Source organism: Mus pahari, chromosome 3, assembly GCF_900095145.1.
Source record: "Mus pahari chromosome 3, PAHARI_EIJ_v1.1, whole genome shotgun sequence".
Taxonomy (NCBI): domain Eukaryota; kingdom Metazoa; phylum Chordata; class Mammalia; order Rodentia; family Muridae; genus Mus; species Mus pahari.
The window spans coordinates 16,408,476-16,423,824 of record NC_034592.1 but is presented as its reverse complement, the minus strand read 5'-3'; the positions used below and the strand labels follow the sequence as shown (position 1 = coordinate 16,423,824).

The 15,349-nt window shown below is 39.8% G+C and overlaps 1 protein-coding gene across 4 annotated transcripts in view; it reads right to left on the bottom strand.

The window, feature by feature from the left end:
• Setx (senataxin) overlaps positions 1-15,349 on the bottom strand; it is a 53,839-nt gene that overhangs the window by 36,667 nt on the left and 1,823 nt on the right. For all 4 annotated transcript variants that reach the window (XM_029536034.1, XM_029536036.1, XM_029536035.1 and 1 more), the window contains exons 3-7: positions 14,946-15,135; positions 11,825-12,035; positions 8,163-8,272; positions 3,073-3,292; positions 2,426-2,545 (exon numbers count right to left, since the gene is read on the bottom strand). In XM_029536034.1, coding sequence (XP_029391894.1) covers positions 2,426-2,545; positions 3,073-3,292; positions 8,163-8,272; positions 11,825-12,035; positions 14,946-15,122 — 838 coding nt within the window. In that variant the 5' untranslated portion in view covers positions 15,123-15,135. The remainder of the gene's footprint in view (positions 1-2,425; positions 2,546-3,072; positions 3,293-8,162; positions 8,273-11,824; positions 12,036-14,945; positions 15,136-15,349) is intronic.

Sequence of the window (15,349 nt, the reverse complement as noted above, 5' to 3'; positions counted from 1 at the left end):
AAAAAAAAAAAGTCTTCTCTCTCCCCACCCTTCTCATTCTAAGTACTGTTTAAAAGAGTAAAAGAATAAGAAATGGTATTTATTATCTAAATAAGGCCCAGAATCTAAAACAATTCTGTCCCATCAAGATCCTTAATTTTGCTTACTATGTAAAGCATTTTGTTGTTTCCAGGCTTAATTTTTCATACACCCAAAATCTGTTTGTAGCCGCCTTCTCTGTCAGCACTGTCTATCAAATTCCTAACCATGTTTACAAGATTCCATACTACATTAACTTTCCTAGGTGTCTGATTCCCAGAGTACTCTGTGGAGGCCAGCACTACAGCCTACTTTATTGCTCATAGTGGTTAGGCTTTACTTCTCACAGACCTTTCAAACTTTTGATTGACATTTGTTCTTCAGTGCTGGGGCAGAACCCAGGGCCTTGGGCACAGTAGGCAAGCACTCTATCACCCTCAACCAAAACGACTTATCTCTTGTGTAGATTTCCTTAGGCATCTTGTATCCTTCACAACATCTTATGGTGCCTTACATTTAGTAAGACCTCAAATAAGGAAGAAAATTAGTCATGTGAATGAAGACAATTATGAAAAGTTTAAGAATTGATTTACACTTGAAGACTATGGGCAGACACAGGGAAAGAAATAAACAATGTTCGTAATATATGCTGGCAAATCCATTATCAATAGCATAATCTAGCAAGAAAATGTCTGCCATCAGAAAAATAGTGTGGGGGCTGGTGAAATGGCTCAGTGGGTAAGAGCACTGACTGCTCTTCTGAAGGTCATGAGTTCAAATCCCAGCAATCACATGGTGGCTCACAGCCAACCATAATGAGATCTGATGCCCTCTTCTCATATGTCTGAGGACAGCTACAGTGTACTTATGTATAATAAATAAATCTTAAAAAAAAAAAAAAAGAAAAATAGTGTGATTTCTTCTAGAATCTCGATATAAATCGAGAAATAAACAGAGTTTTATCACCAAGCAACTTTCCAGAAGCCAAGTGAAGGATATTTTCATAGGTTCTGACACACTTGGTCTTTACTGATGCATTCTTTTTTCAGGTCTCCTATGATCAGTTTAGCACAACCATCAGCTTCACGACCCGGGAAAAGCTGGAGTCAAATAATGTGACTATATATTTCAGGCTTCCTTTTCTTTTGAGGGATGGGATGGAGTGGTGGAAAGCTGCTAAGTATTTTTGAGACAGTCTCACTATGTAATACAAGCTACCCTCAACTTCATGTTCTTCCTGAATGAATTTCCTAGCTTCATTTTCCAAGCATCTAGAGCAGACTGTCTGTGGTGATCAACAGGTTGTGGGTTTATGCTGTCTAGTACCCACTGAACCTTGAAAATATGGCTACTGGTAATGAAAAACTGGATTTTTTTTCTTTTTTAATTTATTTTCAGTCTGGTGGTTATTTTGGACAGTGCCACCCTAAAGAATCAAGAGATAAATGAGGGACTGGAGAGATGGCTCAGCAGTTACACTGACTGCTCTTCCAGAGATCCTGAGTTCAATTCCCAGCAACCATATGGTGGCTCACAATCATCTGTAATGGGACCCGATACCCTTTTCTGGTGTGTCTGAAGACAGCTACAGTGTACTCATACACATTAAATAAATTAAAAAACAAAAAAACAAAAAAAGGAAAGAGACCAATGAAGTAGTGGTCTCTTAAGATTGGCAAGGCTCAAGCCGGGCCAGCACACGCCTTTAATCCCAGCAGGGCTACACAGAGAAACCCTGTCTCAAAAAACAAAACAAAACAAAACAAAACAAAAAAAGATTGGCAAGGCTCTTCCCACTGTTAAATGACATGCTTTTTGCAAATCGATAATGGAAAATTAAACTTCTCTGGACTCACTTCCTCTAGCAAAGAGATAGGAGCTAAATTAAAGTGTAATGGGTCCTTTGCCATTTAAAGTCTGAATCTATGACCTAACTCAATCCCTGGGTCACACTGTGCTAGAGCACTTCCTCCGCATGCCTGCGGCCTCAAGTTCTTTTCTCCACACTCTTATAACCCTAATTCTTTCTTTGTTTGTTTTCTGAGTTTTTCGAGACAGGGTTTCTCTGTGTATCTCTGGCTGTCCTGGAACTCACTCTGTAGACCAGGCTGGCCTCAAACTCAGAAATCCACCTGCCTCTGCCTCCCAGGTGCTGGAATTAAAGGCATGCACAATCCACGCCCGGCATATTTTGGCTTTTCAAGACAGGGTTTCTCTGTGTATCCCTGGTTATCCAGGAACTTTCTGTGTAGACTAGGATGGTCTTGAACTCAGAGCTCCATGCCTGCCTCTGCCTTCTAGTGCTAGGATTAAAAGTGTGTGGCATCACTGCCTAGTGACAGCAACATTTTTAAAAATATATCATTGTAGTATTATTCAAAAGCATTTTGTAAGTAAAGTGTATTACCATCTGATTGTCTCTCCATGGTGTGAAGAATTGATTGCATAAAATCATTTTGCTTGTCTGAGCCCAACAACAGTGAATCCATGGCTTGCTCCTCAAGAATAGTCAACAACATGCAAATACCTGTAAGATTATTATGCAATTTACCAGATTGATGTTAACAGCACTATACTAAATAGTTGTTTTAGCTAGCAGAAAGAAAGCGGGGCAGAAAGTCAAGCAGCAGACTTCAGCTCCCCTCACAGCTGTTGAAGGCTGAGGTAACTACCACAAGCACCACTCCCCAAATAGCACTTGACACTTTCTCTGTAAAACAGGCAAGTGATGGGAGCCTTGGTAGAAGGTAATTTCTAAGATGACTACCACCCAACCTGAATTTCACAAAACTGAAGATGCCTTAAACATTCATACATGTTGTATAAATATAAAGTTCATATACCACTTAGAAAATCGCTACCAACCATGACATGGTTCCATCTGTATGGAAGGCATTTAGAATAAATGATATTTAATAAGATATAAAATACTTAAGCTAATTTAGCAAAGGAATAAGAACTGGGAACCATGAAAGTTTGTAATAAGAAAATTGTTCATATTGCTCTGTGCTCAGAACAGTAGGGAAGACATGTCCATGTAAGAATAATACTCACCTAGCCAATAGTTTTTGTAGTTGGTAGTATCATACATGTGTGCAGGCAAAAGGATCAGTTTGCCTTTTTCAAGCACAGAAGATGTGTAAATGTCTGGACTTTCCAAAAGCCCCAGCTCAATGACTTTAAAAAGGCAAGTTAAAACTTCCTGTAAGTCATAATAGTCATCTCTGTCCACCTTCCCCAGGTTTCTTGCCGTCAGAATAGCCCATCGCCGAACCTAAGTAATTGTATTATAAATAGCATTGTAGGTTTGTTGATTCAATGAACAATGAACAAAAGAAAATCCTGATTCAAATAAACTGTAAGTCATTTATTCATTTTCATTCATTTAAAGACTAGCAGGAACCTGTCCTATGTTAATATCTATTTAACATTATTATAAGCATTTGGTAATTTTTTCCATTTATTCCATCAATCTTTTGTGCTCACTTACATTTTAGATATGTCTATTAGAAGCAATCCACTTGGGCTGGTGAGATGGCTCATTGGGTAAGAGCACCCGACTGCTCTTCCAAAGGTCCAGAGTTCAAATCCCAGCAACCACATGGTGGCTCATAACCATCCTTAACAAGATCTGACTCCCTCTTCTGGAGTGTCTGAAGACAGCTACAGTGTACTTACATATAATAAATAAATAAATCTTTAAAAAAAAAAAAAAAAACAAAACCAAACAAAGCCTTTGGGGTTTTGTTGTTAAAAAAAAAAGAAGCAATCCACTTAAGACTTCTATAAGCCAATCTATTCTTTAGCTACTAAGTTCAGCTGGTTTGATAACACAGATTTGCTCAAACCTGTTTTTATGCATGAACTTTTTCCTTTAATACGTTTTAAAAAAGATTTCTTTTTTAAATATTTCTTTTTGTTTGTTTGTTTCTTCAAAGATTTCTTTTTTTTTTTTTTTTTTTTTTAAAGATTTCTCCAGGCAGTCTTCCTGGAGGCCAGAAGAGGGCACCAGATCTCACTACAGATGGCTGTGAGCCACCATGTGATTGCTGGGAATTGAACTCAGGACCTCTGTAAGAACAGTGTTCTTAACCTCTGAGCCATCTCTCCAGCCCCACTTTAATACTTTTTATTCTTTGAAAATTTCATAATTTTACAAATATATCTTGGTCATTTCCATCTACCACCATCTCCAAGTTCATTTACAGCATGCCTTCTTTTTTAAAAATAATCCACATTTGCCTCTGCCCTTAGGGAATGCCTTCTGCTTGTTTACTCTCTCAATCCCATTTACAGTTCGGGATACCTAAACCAAGTCAGTGACATGCACTTTCCTTTTACTTGGTCCACCCCCCAGACCCTGCCCCTTTCTACTTGAAACTTGGTTTGACTCTGTAACCTAAGAAGCCTGGAACTCACTATGTAGATCAGACTGGCCTCAGATGTGCAGCATCTCCATCCTTCAGCCTCCCAAGCACTAGGATTAGAGGCATAAACTACAAGCCCAACCTGAACTCTTGGTTTCATCTTTTTGTTTTGGTGTTTTTTTTGGTGTTTTTTTTTTTTCTTCAAGATTGTTTCATTTTTATACAAAGGCTTCTAACATCCACATTAACAATAATCAGCCAACTGTGTGTGTTTGCATTATCTCTCAGACTCCTCCTCTATGTGCTATTTAGGACAAGTCACTGTGTAAAACATCTTCAAGAACCTTGTATGAGGGCTAGAGAGATGGCTCAGCGGTTAAGAGCACTGACTGCTCTTCCAAAGGTCCTGAGTTCAGTTCCCAGCAACCACATGGTGGCTCACAACTATCTGTAATGGGATCTGATGCCCTCTTCTGGTGTGTCTGAAAACAGCAACAGTGTACTCACATATATAAAATAAATTTTTTAAAAGTCCTTGTCTTCTCTCACCCCATGTGAAAAAAGCATTTTTCACATATTGCTGTTTGTTTGTCATTGTGTGTGTCTGAAGACAGCTGCCTGTACTCATATAAATAAGAAAAGACTTTTTTTCAAGTTTGGCTTTGATCCCCCTTTACTACTCTGCACGTGTCTGGAGCTGCCTTTCTCTCCTGGTCGTCACAGTTCTCCATGGTCTTATCTGCTCCGTGACGTTGTCTCCACTATTTCCTTATTCTCTTTTGATCTTCTTTAGACTTCTTACATCTACTTTTAACACGACCATCCTTCATATGCATCTCAAGTCATTAAATTTCATCTTCTTTCTAGGATTTGCTCAATCTGGTCTTCACTGAATTTTCTGAAACATACATACGTACTCATTTTTATTATCACATATCCTAAAGCCCTTTTCTCTTAAGATAGGGTCTTCTGTTTATCCCCAGCAGACCTAGAACTTGCTGTATAGCTGAGAATGACCTCAACTTTTCCACTCCCAAGTGCTAACTAATATTATGTTAAGTGTGCACTACTACCATGGGTGGTTTGTGCCATGAAAGGGATCAACCTCAGGGGTCTATGTATACCAGACAAGCACTCTGACTGAACTATATCCCCAAGGACTTAGTGCCCAGGTCAGAAAGCAGTAGCAATCAGGTCAAGGCTGCATTTTCCCTCCATGAGCCTGAGGAGGTACAATATTAAAGTCATCAGAGGTGCTAAGCTGATCCCCAGATACCTATCAGTGTCTTAATCATGAGGACTCTGCACTGCCCTGATTACACTCCTATCTCTACTTCAACAGAACTTTGAATTCAGGAATGTGAGCAAGCAGTGCTTACCCATAGCAACATGAACAACTGAAAGCAAAACCTTATGCCTTTCCCATCTTATCTATAGCCAGAGAGCAAGGAGGGATCTTACCCTTTCATAACACAACCCAACAGACCTTTTCATCCCAGAGTTTGTCCCAGTTCTCTCAAGTTCTTCAGAAGTTGATCTTAACAGAGAAGCCAACAGAGCTGGTTTCAACAGTACATCTCAACAACTATTTTATGATTTTCAGATTTAGTTTTTAAGTTGTTAAATGGAGGGATTCTGTGTTCCCCTCACCTATACCCAGCCCCCTTTCTAGCTACACATTTGAGACTGACTCCAGCAGTATTCAGTCCAACTACATAACCAAGTTTAGCATCAGCAGCTTAGGATGCCTTGTCTTTGGTCACACAAAATGTCCTATGAACTCAGCCATCAAGCTGCAAGCGTTTGGCCCAGTACATGGCTATGATGAGACCTGTGTCTCAGAGTTTGGAACCTGAAATGTCCTCTAAAGATGGAGATGCTACAGAGCTTAGTTTATTTATAGGCTCAGTGACAGAGCATTGCCTAGTGTGTCTAAGGCCTAACAACAACAAACTCTTCAACACTATCAAGAGGTAGAGCCTGTAAACAACGGGGCCTGTAGGCAGTGCTTCAGGACATGCAGTACGCCTCCAGTCAGAAATGCAGGTCAAGGCTTCTTTTTCACTCTTACCATGAGATAAGTGGTTTTGCTCTGCCACATACCTGCCCCATCCATGAGGTACTACCACAGGTTCAAAGCTTCATGGGTAACTGTTCTTGGAATGAAATCTAACAGTGCCAAAAACCCCTCCTTTACAAAGTGAAATATCTCTACTATTTATTATAGTAGTAGAAAGCTAACATAGCTGCTTTTTTTCTGTAGGTACCTGCTTTTAAAATTAACTAGTAAGCTGGGCATAGTGTTCTACACCTTTAATGCCAGCACTCAGGAACCAAAAGCATGGTCTACAGTGACCATCTCTAAAAAACAAAAACCAAGCATCGATTAGCTTCTTGTATTTTTGTCAACTTTCACAGGGGTTCTGGCTGTCTTCTGGAGTATATTTCTAATACCATGTATATCAAATTCCTTAGGGTCTACAAGATTCTACCACTTATTATGCTTTTCCATTGCTGGACCATAGAAATAACAAGTCTGACTACCTCACTTCCTCTTTGGGGACTTTTCCTACCATTTCTTTAGAAAGAAAGAAACTGACTCAAAATGATAATTTTGACTAAAAGTCTATTGGTATGCTCCTTTTTCTTTCTCTGAGACAAGGTCTCACTGTGTAGCTGACTGTCCTGGAACTATATAGACCAGGCTGGCCTTGAACTCAGAAATCCATCAGCCTCTGCCTCCCGAGTACTGGGATTAAAGGCGTGCGCCACCACACCCTGCAGTATGTTCTTTCCTTGCTGCAGGTGTAAAAGCAAAACATCTTTTCTTGCCATTATTTTGGCAAAACAGACTTTTCAGCAATCGCCTTAAGTACTGACTACATTCTGACTGCTAGTGAATATGGAACTCCATGTGCGGGCTGCCTCACTTGGGGGTGATCTCTGCATCTCTTCTTGCCCACTCTCTGAGTTTTATCTTTCTTCATCTCTACAACCAAGGGGATTATTCTTGCTCCAACCTATCCCCTATTAATTGCACCCCTTCAGTCCCACTTATTGGCAAAATTAATAATATTTAAATGCCACTCCCATGTATCTCAGCAACAAAGTGAAAAAAGCAGGAATCTTCTATTAGTTCAGTTTGATACTATGCTGGTTAATTTTGTCAACCTAACACAAACCTAGAAATATTTAGAAAGAGGAAATCCCAATTTAAAAACAAAAAAAGCCTTCTTAAGTCTGAGGTACTGTTTTAATGATTGACAAGGGAGGGCAGAGCCCACTAAGGGTGGTATCTCTTCTCCCCTAGACAGATGGCTCTGGATTGTACATGAAAGTATGCTAAGAAAGCCAGAAAGTAGTATTCCTCCAAGGTATATCTGCTTCAGTTCCTGCTTCCAAGTTCCTGATTTCCTTTGATGGACTGTGATGTGGCAGTGTATTATGAAACACTTCCTTTCCTTCCTTCCTTCCAAACTTCCTTTGGCCAGTGCTTTTAATCACAACAACACAAACCCTGACTGGGACAGACACATTGAAAGACAAACTACTTTTCTTGTCATTTAAAATCAAGTATCACCTATGAGCAAGTATTCTCTTGCCCACTTAAATTCATGACACTCCCAAAATCTACCTAAATGAACTAATATAAAGAGTGAAAATCTTAGCCAATATTTTAAACAAAACACATACTAAGTCTGTAATTAAAGCTGTCTAACACGTACAAAGTAAAGCCAATACTAACACTGCCTATCTTGCACCTGGACTCACACTCACCATTTCATTGGGATGAACCAAAAACAAATAGATGCCTGGATATTTGTCAAAAACCTGAAAGGAGCAATTGTTTTGTTCCATTCGGCAAAGCGCTTCCACACACAGTTCATCTAAACAGAAAAATAATACATGATTAAATGTAGGGCTTCAAGAGGCTAAAAATGGCTCTTAGGTTGTTTTGTAAATAAACGTTAATCTTTTTTTAACAAGGCATAAAAAACTCTTATGGTGCAATTGTTGTTAAGACCAGTATTTACCTATAAATTTTATACACACACACACACACACACACACACACACACATGTATATATTCATACATGTGTATGAATATATATGTGCATATATATATGTATATATATATATGTATATAATTTTTTTTTTAAGTACTGGAAATCAAACCTAGTTCTTAAGACACGCTAGGCAAACTCTCTACTACTGAGTTACATTCCAGCTCTGAGAAACTATTCACTGTGATGATGAATGGAATGTTCCTCTTTTAAATTTACTAAAACAAGTACATATATTTTGGGTAATTATCTCCAAAATATCTCAGGAGCATGGTTACAGGTCCTGTATCTTGTACCTGGACTAAAGTTAGAACAAGGGTACGTCTTCTCCTAATGGATAGTCATCTCAATTACATTTATTTATTAATTAATTAACTTTATTAGATTTAAAAATCAATTTAAATCAAATTTAATTTTTTTAGTCAAGCTTCAAAAAATACTAATAACAGTAGCTAGCTTTGGAAGACGATTTTTTTTTTTCTTTTTGGTTTTTCAAGACAGGGTTTCTCTTTATCGCCCTGGATGTCCTGGAACTCACTCTGTAGACTGCCTGGCTTGAAGGATGATTTATGACTCGAACAGCTTACTGGGAATTGCTGCAATACTTTTTTATACATAAACATATAAACAATCTTCAAGCTTATATATATATATATATATTCACTTTTATGGATTTTTAAATTTTTAAAATATCTTTACGTATATGAATATTTTTACCTGCACGCATGTTTGTTCACCAAAAAGATCTGTGCCCACAGATATCAGAATGGGGTGGGATGTCAGATCCCCTGGGTCTGGAGTTACTGATAGTTGTGAGCTGCCATGTGGAAGCTGGAAACTGAATAGGTCTTCCACAAGGGCAGGAAGTGCACTTAACTGCGGGGCTCTCTCTCCAGCTCTGGCATTTATGGGTAATTTTTTTTTTGTTTTTGTTTTTGTTTTAAATAAATGTTTAAAGGGCATAAGGAATGGCTCAGCTGTTGAAAGCACTGACTACTCTTCTAGAGGTTTGGAATTTGATGCCAAGCACCTGCATGGTGGCTCACAACAATTTTTAACTCCAGTTCAAAAGGGTCAAACATCTTCCAAACTCCTTGGGTACTTGCGTATATGTAGTGGATAGACATACATGCAGGCAAAACATTCATACACATAAAAAATACTAAATGAAAATGTTTAGGGCTGGTGAGATGGCTCAGCGGGTAAGAGCACCCAACTGCTCTTCCAAAGGTGCAGGTTTCAAATCCCAGCAACCACATGGTGGCTCAAACCATCCTTAACGAGATCTGACTCCCTCTTCTGGAGTGTCTGAAGATAGCTACAGTGTACTCACATATAATAAATAAATAAAATCTAAAAAGAAAAAGAAAATGTTTAAAAGACCTTCAGTTGAAAAACCAAGTTACTTGGAATATAGTAATGTATCTAATCAAAAAGAAGAACTTGGTGACACAAGCCTATAATCCCAACATCCCAGAGGGAGGTGAATCTCTAGAGATGAAGGCCAGCATGATTTACATGGTCAGTAACCAGGGTAGCCAGGCTACTAGGAGAGACTCTGTTTCAAAAAGACTTTAATAATTAAAGGAAAATTAAAAATATCACAGTAAAGTAAAACCTGCATAAAGTGTGTATTTTGTAGTACACCTATGCATTCTCAAGTCACATAGCAAATAAATAAATAAATAAATAAATAAATAAAATAAGATGGGTCTCATGGCACAAGCCTGTAATCCCATATCTTGGGGAGGCTGAAGTAAGGATCTCAAATTCAAAGCCTGCCTAGGCTACACAGTAAATTCAAGGCCAGCCTGGCAACATGTGACATGCTGTCTCAAAATAGACAATACTAAGAAGGCTAGAGAGGAGCTGAAGAGATGGCTCAGCAGTAAAGATCACTGGCTGCTCTTCCAGAGGTCCTGAGTTCAATTCCTAGCAACCACATGGTGGCTCACAACCATCTGTAATGGGATCCTATGCACTCTTCTGGTGTGTCTGAAGATAGCTACATTGTACTCACATATAATAAAATAAAGGTAGCTAGGCATATAGAGTACTTGCCTAAGGTGTGCACAATTCTGGGTTCAATCCCCAGTACAACACCAAAACAAACACCCATATGTGTGCAAAGAGACTATTTTGAACTAAGAGAAAAATGTAACCCAACTCAATGTGTTGTCATAAGTCACTGTAATACAAATTGGCCACATACCACATTTGTAACTATTGAGCATACTATATGACCTAATGTGTTCTTTACACCTGGTATATATGTTGGCCCACACTTCTTCCCACTCAGGAGGCTAAGCCTGGACTTTGATTTTGAGGCCATCCTGGATGGACAGAGTCATAGTAAGAAATGCAAATATAAGCTGGGCGTGGTGATGCATGCCTTTAATCCCAGCACTTGGGAGGCAGAGGGAGGTGGATTTCTGAGTTCGAGGCCAGCCTGGTCTACAGAGTGAGTTCCAGGACAGCCAGGACTACACAGAGAAACCCTGTCTCAGAAAAAAAAAAAAAAAAAAAAAATGCAAATATAGCAAAACCTGCTTACTATAGAACCTATTTGGATGGGTATACCATGCTCACTCCAATTTGTCTGAAAACAAAATATTAAGTCTTCTTTTTTTTTTTTTTTTGGTAAAGAATTATTTTATGTATATGAGTACACTATCACTGTCTTCAGACACACCAGAAGAGGGCATTAGATCCCATTACAGATGGTTGTGAGCCACCATGTGGTTGCTGGGAATTGAACTCAGGACCTTTGAAAGAGCAGCCAGTACTCCTAACCTCTGAACCATCTCTCCAGTTCCCATAAAATATTGAGTATCCTAACTATATATTAAAGCCAACAGATTTTTATCTCAGATAAACAAATTTTAAAAATGTTTTTGTACCAAAGACCTCACACATATACCAAGCTAATTAAGTACTCTGCCAGTAAGCTATACTCACAGACTATTTTTTACATGTATTATTTTATGTGTTTGTGTGTGTGTGTACCAGTATATACCCAAGTACATATGTATATATGACTGTAGGAGCGCATACGAGCCACAAGAGGGCATTAAATCTCCTGGAGCTGTAGCTATGAGGTATGTAGTTGGTGATCAAACCCAGGTCTTCTGGGAAAGTAATAGGTGTCTTAACCACTAGGCCATGTCTCCAGGCCCAACAGACCCCAATTACGTTTAAATATTTGATGTGTATAAGTTTTTGTATGTCTAAGTTTGTGCACCAGGTGTGAGCCATCATGTGGGTGCTGGGAATTGAACCCAGATCCTCTGGAAGAGCTGTCATCTCTTAAATGCTAAAGTGTCTCTCTTCAGTCCCAACTCCAACTCTTAAACTTACACACCCAAGATACTCACTAACACGCTCATGCAGAAGCAAGTAAGGATACTTCAGTATTTCAAAAAGAGGAACTCGAAGCTTATTTTCAAAATCTTGGCCACTACAGTCAAACAGCTGTTCCTCTCCATTGTTGTCTACTATATATAAATCATCGTCATCTTCAGCTTCTGCCTTCATGGACTTCTCAAAGTGACTTACGAGGCGTAAGGTTTCTAGCTCCCATAAAACCTGCAGAAAGATGAAAACAGGCAATGTTTTTTACCCTAACAAAACACACTATGTGTGAATCTTTCCTGTGGAAAACTGCCTGGAGGTGCTGGCGCACACCTTTACGCCCAGCACACAGGAGGCAGAGGCAGGAGGATCTCTGTGAGTTCAAGGGAAGTCTGGTCTACACAGTGAGTTCCAAGACAGCCAGGGCTACACAGAGAAACCCTGTCTTGAAGAAGAAAAGAAATGAGAAGCTTGATGTAGCACCACATAACTTCGAAGTGAAGGTTTGCTTTCCACCACTGCAAGGCAATGAGTACTGAGGTGAGTCAGTCTCACCCGCTGTTGGGCTTCCCAATGCAGGGAAAAGTTGTTTACATGATTGCAGTCCAAAAAATACTAGATATATCTGCATTTAGTTTGAAAAAGCAAAGATGGTTTAAGAGCTGTGATGTAGCTCAGTAGTTAGGTACTCACTCACCTAGCTGGCATGAGGCTCGTGTTCCATGCCTAGCATAGATAAGACTTAAGTGTGAGAGTCCATGCCTGAAACCCAAACACTGGAGAGACAGAGGCAAAAGGACCAGAAGAACTCAAGATCATCACCAGCTCTACAGAGAATTTGAAGGCAGTGTTAGTTAAACACCCTATCTCAAACAAAAAAAGATTTCTCTTGACATCAACAACTTAGCTATATAAGTTTTGGTAATAAGGCTTAACTTTCAGCCTATCTTGGCTCTTACCATGCCTTCCTCACTAAGCACATCTAGATTTGCCTAAGATATGATATGCTACTCTTCCTTTTACTTGAACACTTTACACCACTATAGGTGGACTAACTTCACAATGGTTATCTCAGGAACTAAGGAAGCCTAAGGAGATGGAAAGAGACAGGAGCTGTCTTGTCAATGAAGCAGGCAGGATTCACACATTCACTGATTAGAGCACTCCTGCTTTACAAGTGTGATTCATGGCACTCCAAAACAGTTACAATAATAACTTCAGCAATGGGTGATCACAAATCACCAGAACACATGACAATGAGAAAGTTCAAAATAGGAGAAATACAAAAGGTAATACAGAAACAGGATGTGAGTCCATGCTCCTAGAAAAGTGTCATTGGTGAGGTTTGTTAATAAACCACCAACTTATAAAAGCCAAACAAGACACACATATATGAATTAAGTCCCCAAACATGGTCCTTAAGCCCATATACTGAAGAGAGTCACACATTATCCTGCCTTCCTGCTACACATCTACGAAGTAGAAGTTATTCCAAATGAAATGAGAAGCCTCTTGCTTTGTCAAACACATGAAAGTAGGCCATTCGTCTTGTGCATGCCTGAAATGCCAGTACTCACAAGGTGGAGACAAGCAGACAGGAGGTTCAAAGCCATTCTTGCCTACTTAGTATGAAGGTAGTTCTATTGGGGGGGGGGAGACACTTTTCCTTAAATTTAAATGTAAGTTTACACACAAATAGGTTGGAGAGTTTGAACATAAAAATTAGGGATGGGGCCAGGCATGGTGGTGCACGCCTTTAATCCCTGCACTTGGGAGGCAGAGGCAGGCAGATTTCTGACTTTGAGGCCAGCCTGGTCTACAAAGTGAGTTCCAGGACAGCCAGGGCTATATAGAGAAACCCTGTCTCGAAGAAAAAAAAAAACAACTAGGGATGGGAAGATGTTCAGTCAGTGAAGTGATTTCCTTGAGGATCTGAATTTATTTCCTGTCTTAGGGTTTCTATTCCTGCACAAAATATCATGACCAAGAAGAAAGGGGGAAAAGGGTTTATTCAGCTTACATTTCCAAATTGCTGTTCATCACAAAAGGAAGTCAAGACTGGAACTCAAGAAGGTCAGGAGGAAGCAAGAGCTGATACAGAAGCCATGGAGGGATATTTCTTATTGGCTTGCTTCCCTGGCTTGCTCAGCTTGCTTCCTTATAGAACTCAGGACTACCAGCCCAGGGATGGCACCACTCACAAGGGGCCCTCCCTGCTTGATCACTAATTGAGACAATGCTTTACAGCTGGATCTCATGGAGGCACTTCCTAAACTGACGCTTTCTCTGTGATAACTCCAGCCTGTGTCAAGTTGACACACAAAATCAGCCAGTACATTTTCCTAGCTTATATAAAAAACTGGGTCCACCAGCATATGTCTGTAATCCCAGTACCAGGCTAAGATAGATAGATCCCTGGAACTTGGTGGTCAGCCAGCCTACCTGAATTATTCGATAGAGACCCTGTCTCAAAAACTAAGGTGGAGCCGGGCATGGTGGCGTATGCCCTTAATCCCAGCACTCGGGAGGCAGAGGCAGGCAAATTTCTGAGTTCGAGGCCAGCCTGGTCTACAAAGTGAGTTCCAAGAGAACCAAGGATACACAGAGAAACCCTGTCTCAAAAACCAAACCAAAACAAAACAAAAAAACCAAAACAAACAAACAAAAAATCCTTAGGTGAAGCTCAATCAAGGAAGACACTCAACATCAATCTCTGGTTCTTTTTCTCCCTCCCTCCCTTCCCCCTCTTCCCCCTCCCACCCTCCTCACCCCCACTGGTTAGTGGTGGCGCATACCTTTAATCCCAGCACTTAGGAGGCAAAGACAGATGGATTTCTGAGTTTGAGGCCAGTCTGATCTATAGAGTGAGTTCCAGGACAGTCAGGGCCACAGAGAAACCCTGTCTCGAAAAACTAAACAACAACAAAAAAATTTATAACAAAATAACTGCAACTGACAGATCATGAAACTGTACTTTTAAGTTTCAATTCAAGCCCAAAGTATTCACAGCAACTGTTATATACTGGGATGCTAAGTGCTGGAGTTGTACTAGATTTCAAAGCTTTAGTTAGGATGATATTTCCCTGAATGCTTCCGACAGTAAGCTACACTTTGTCTTCCTGGTTAAGATCTACTGCAAATTACCTCATGCAAGAATGGCACCTCATCTCTGGCTCTATGGTACTCAGCCACACACTCTAAGCAGTAGCAGAGGTCTTCATCAGCTGTTTGAAATTCACTTGATCCAGTGCTAGATGCATAGCACTTTAGGACATCAATGGTGGAAGAACCACCTGGAGTACACCAACAGCATGTGCTCATTCTGTACCTGTAGCTAAAAAGAAAGGAACACTTAAAAGAGAAAATTTAACACTCAAGACTTGCTCTTTACAAAGAACAGGAATACTTTCTACTTCATCTAGAAACTAACTCCACAGCCAAAATGTTCTGTTGGCCCATCTTAACTGATTAAACCCAAATGTGAAAGCAGGGCAGAGGTGAAGCACAGTAGCAGACTAGGGGTCATGCAAAGGAGTTGAGGCTTGGCA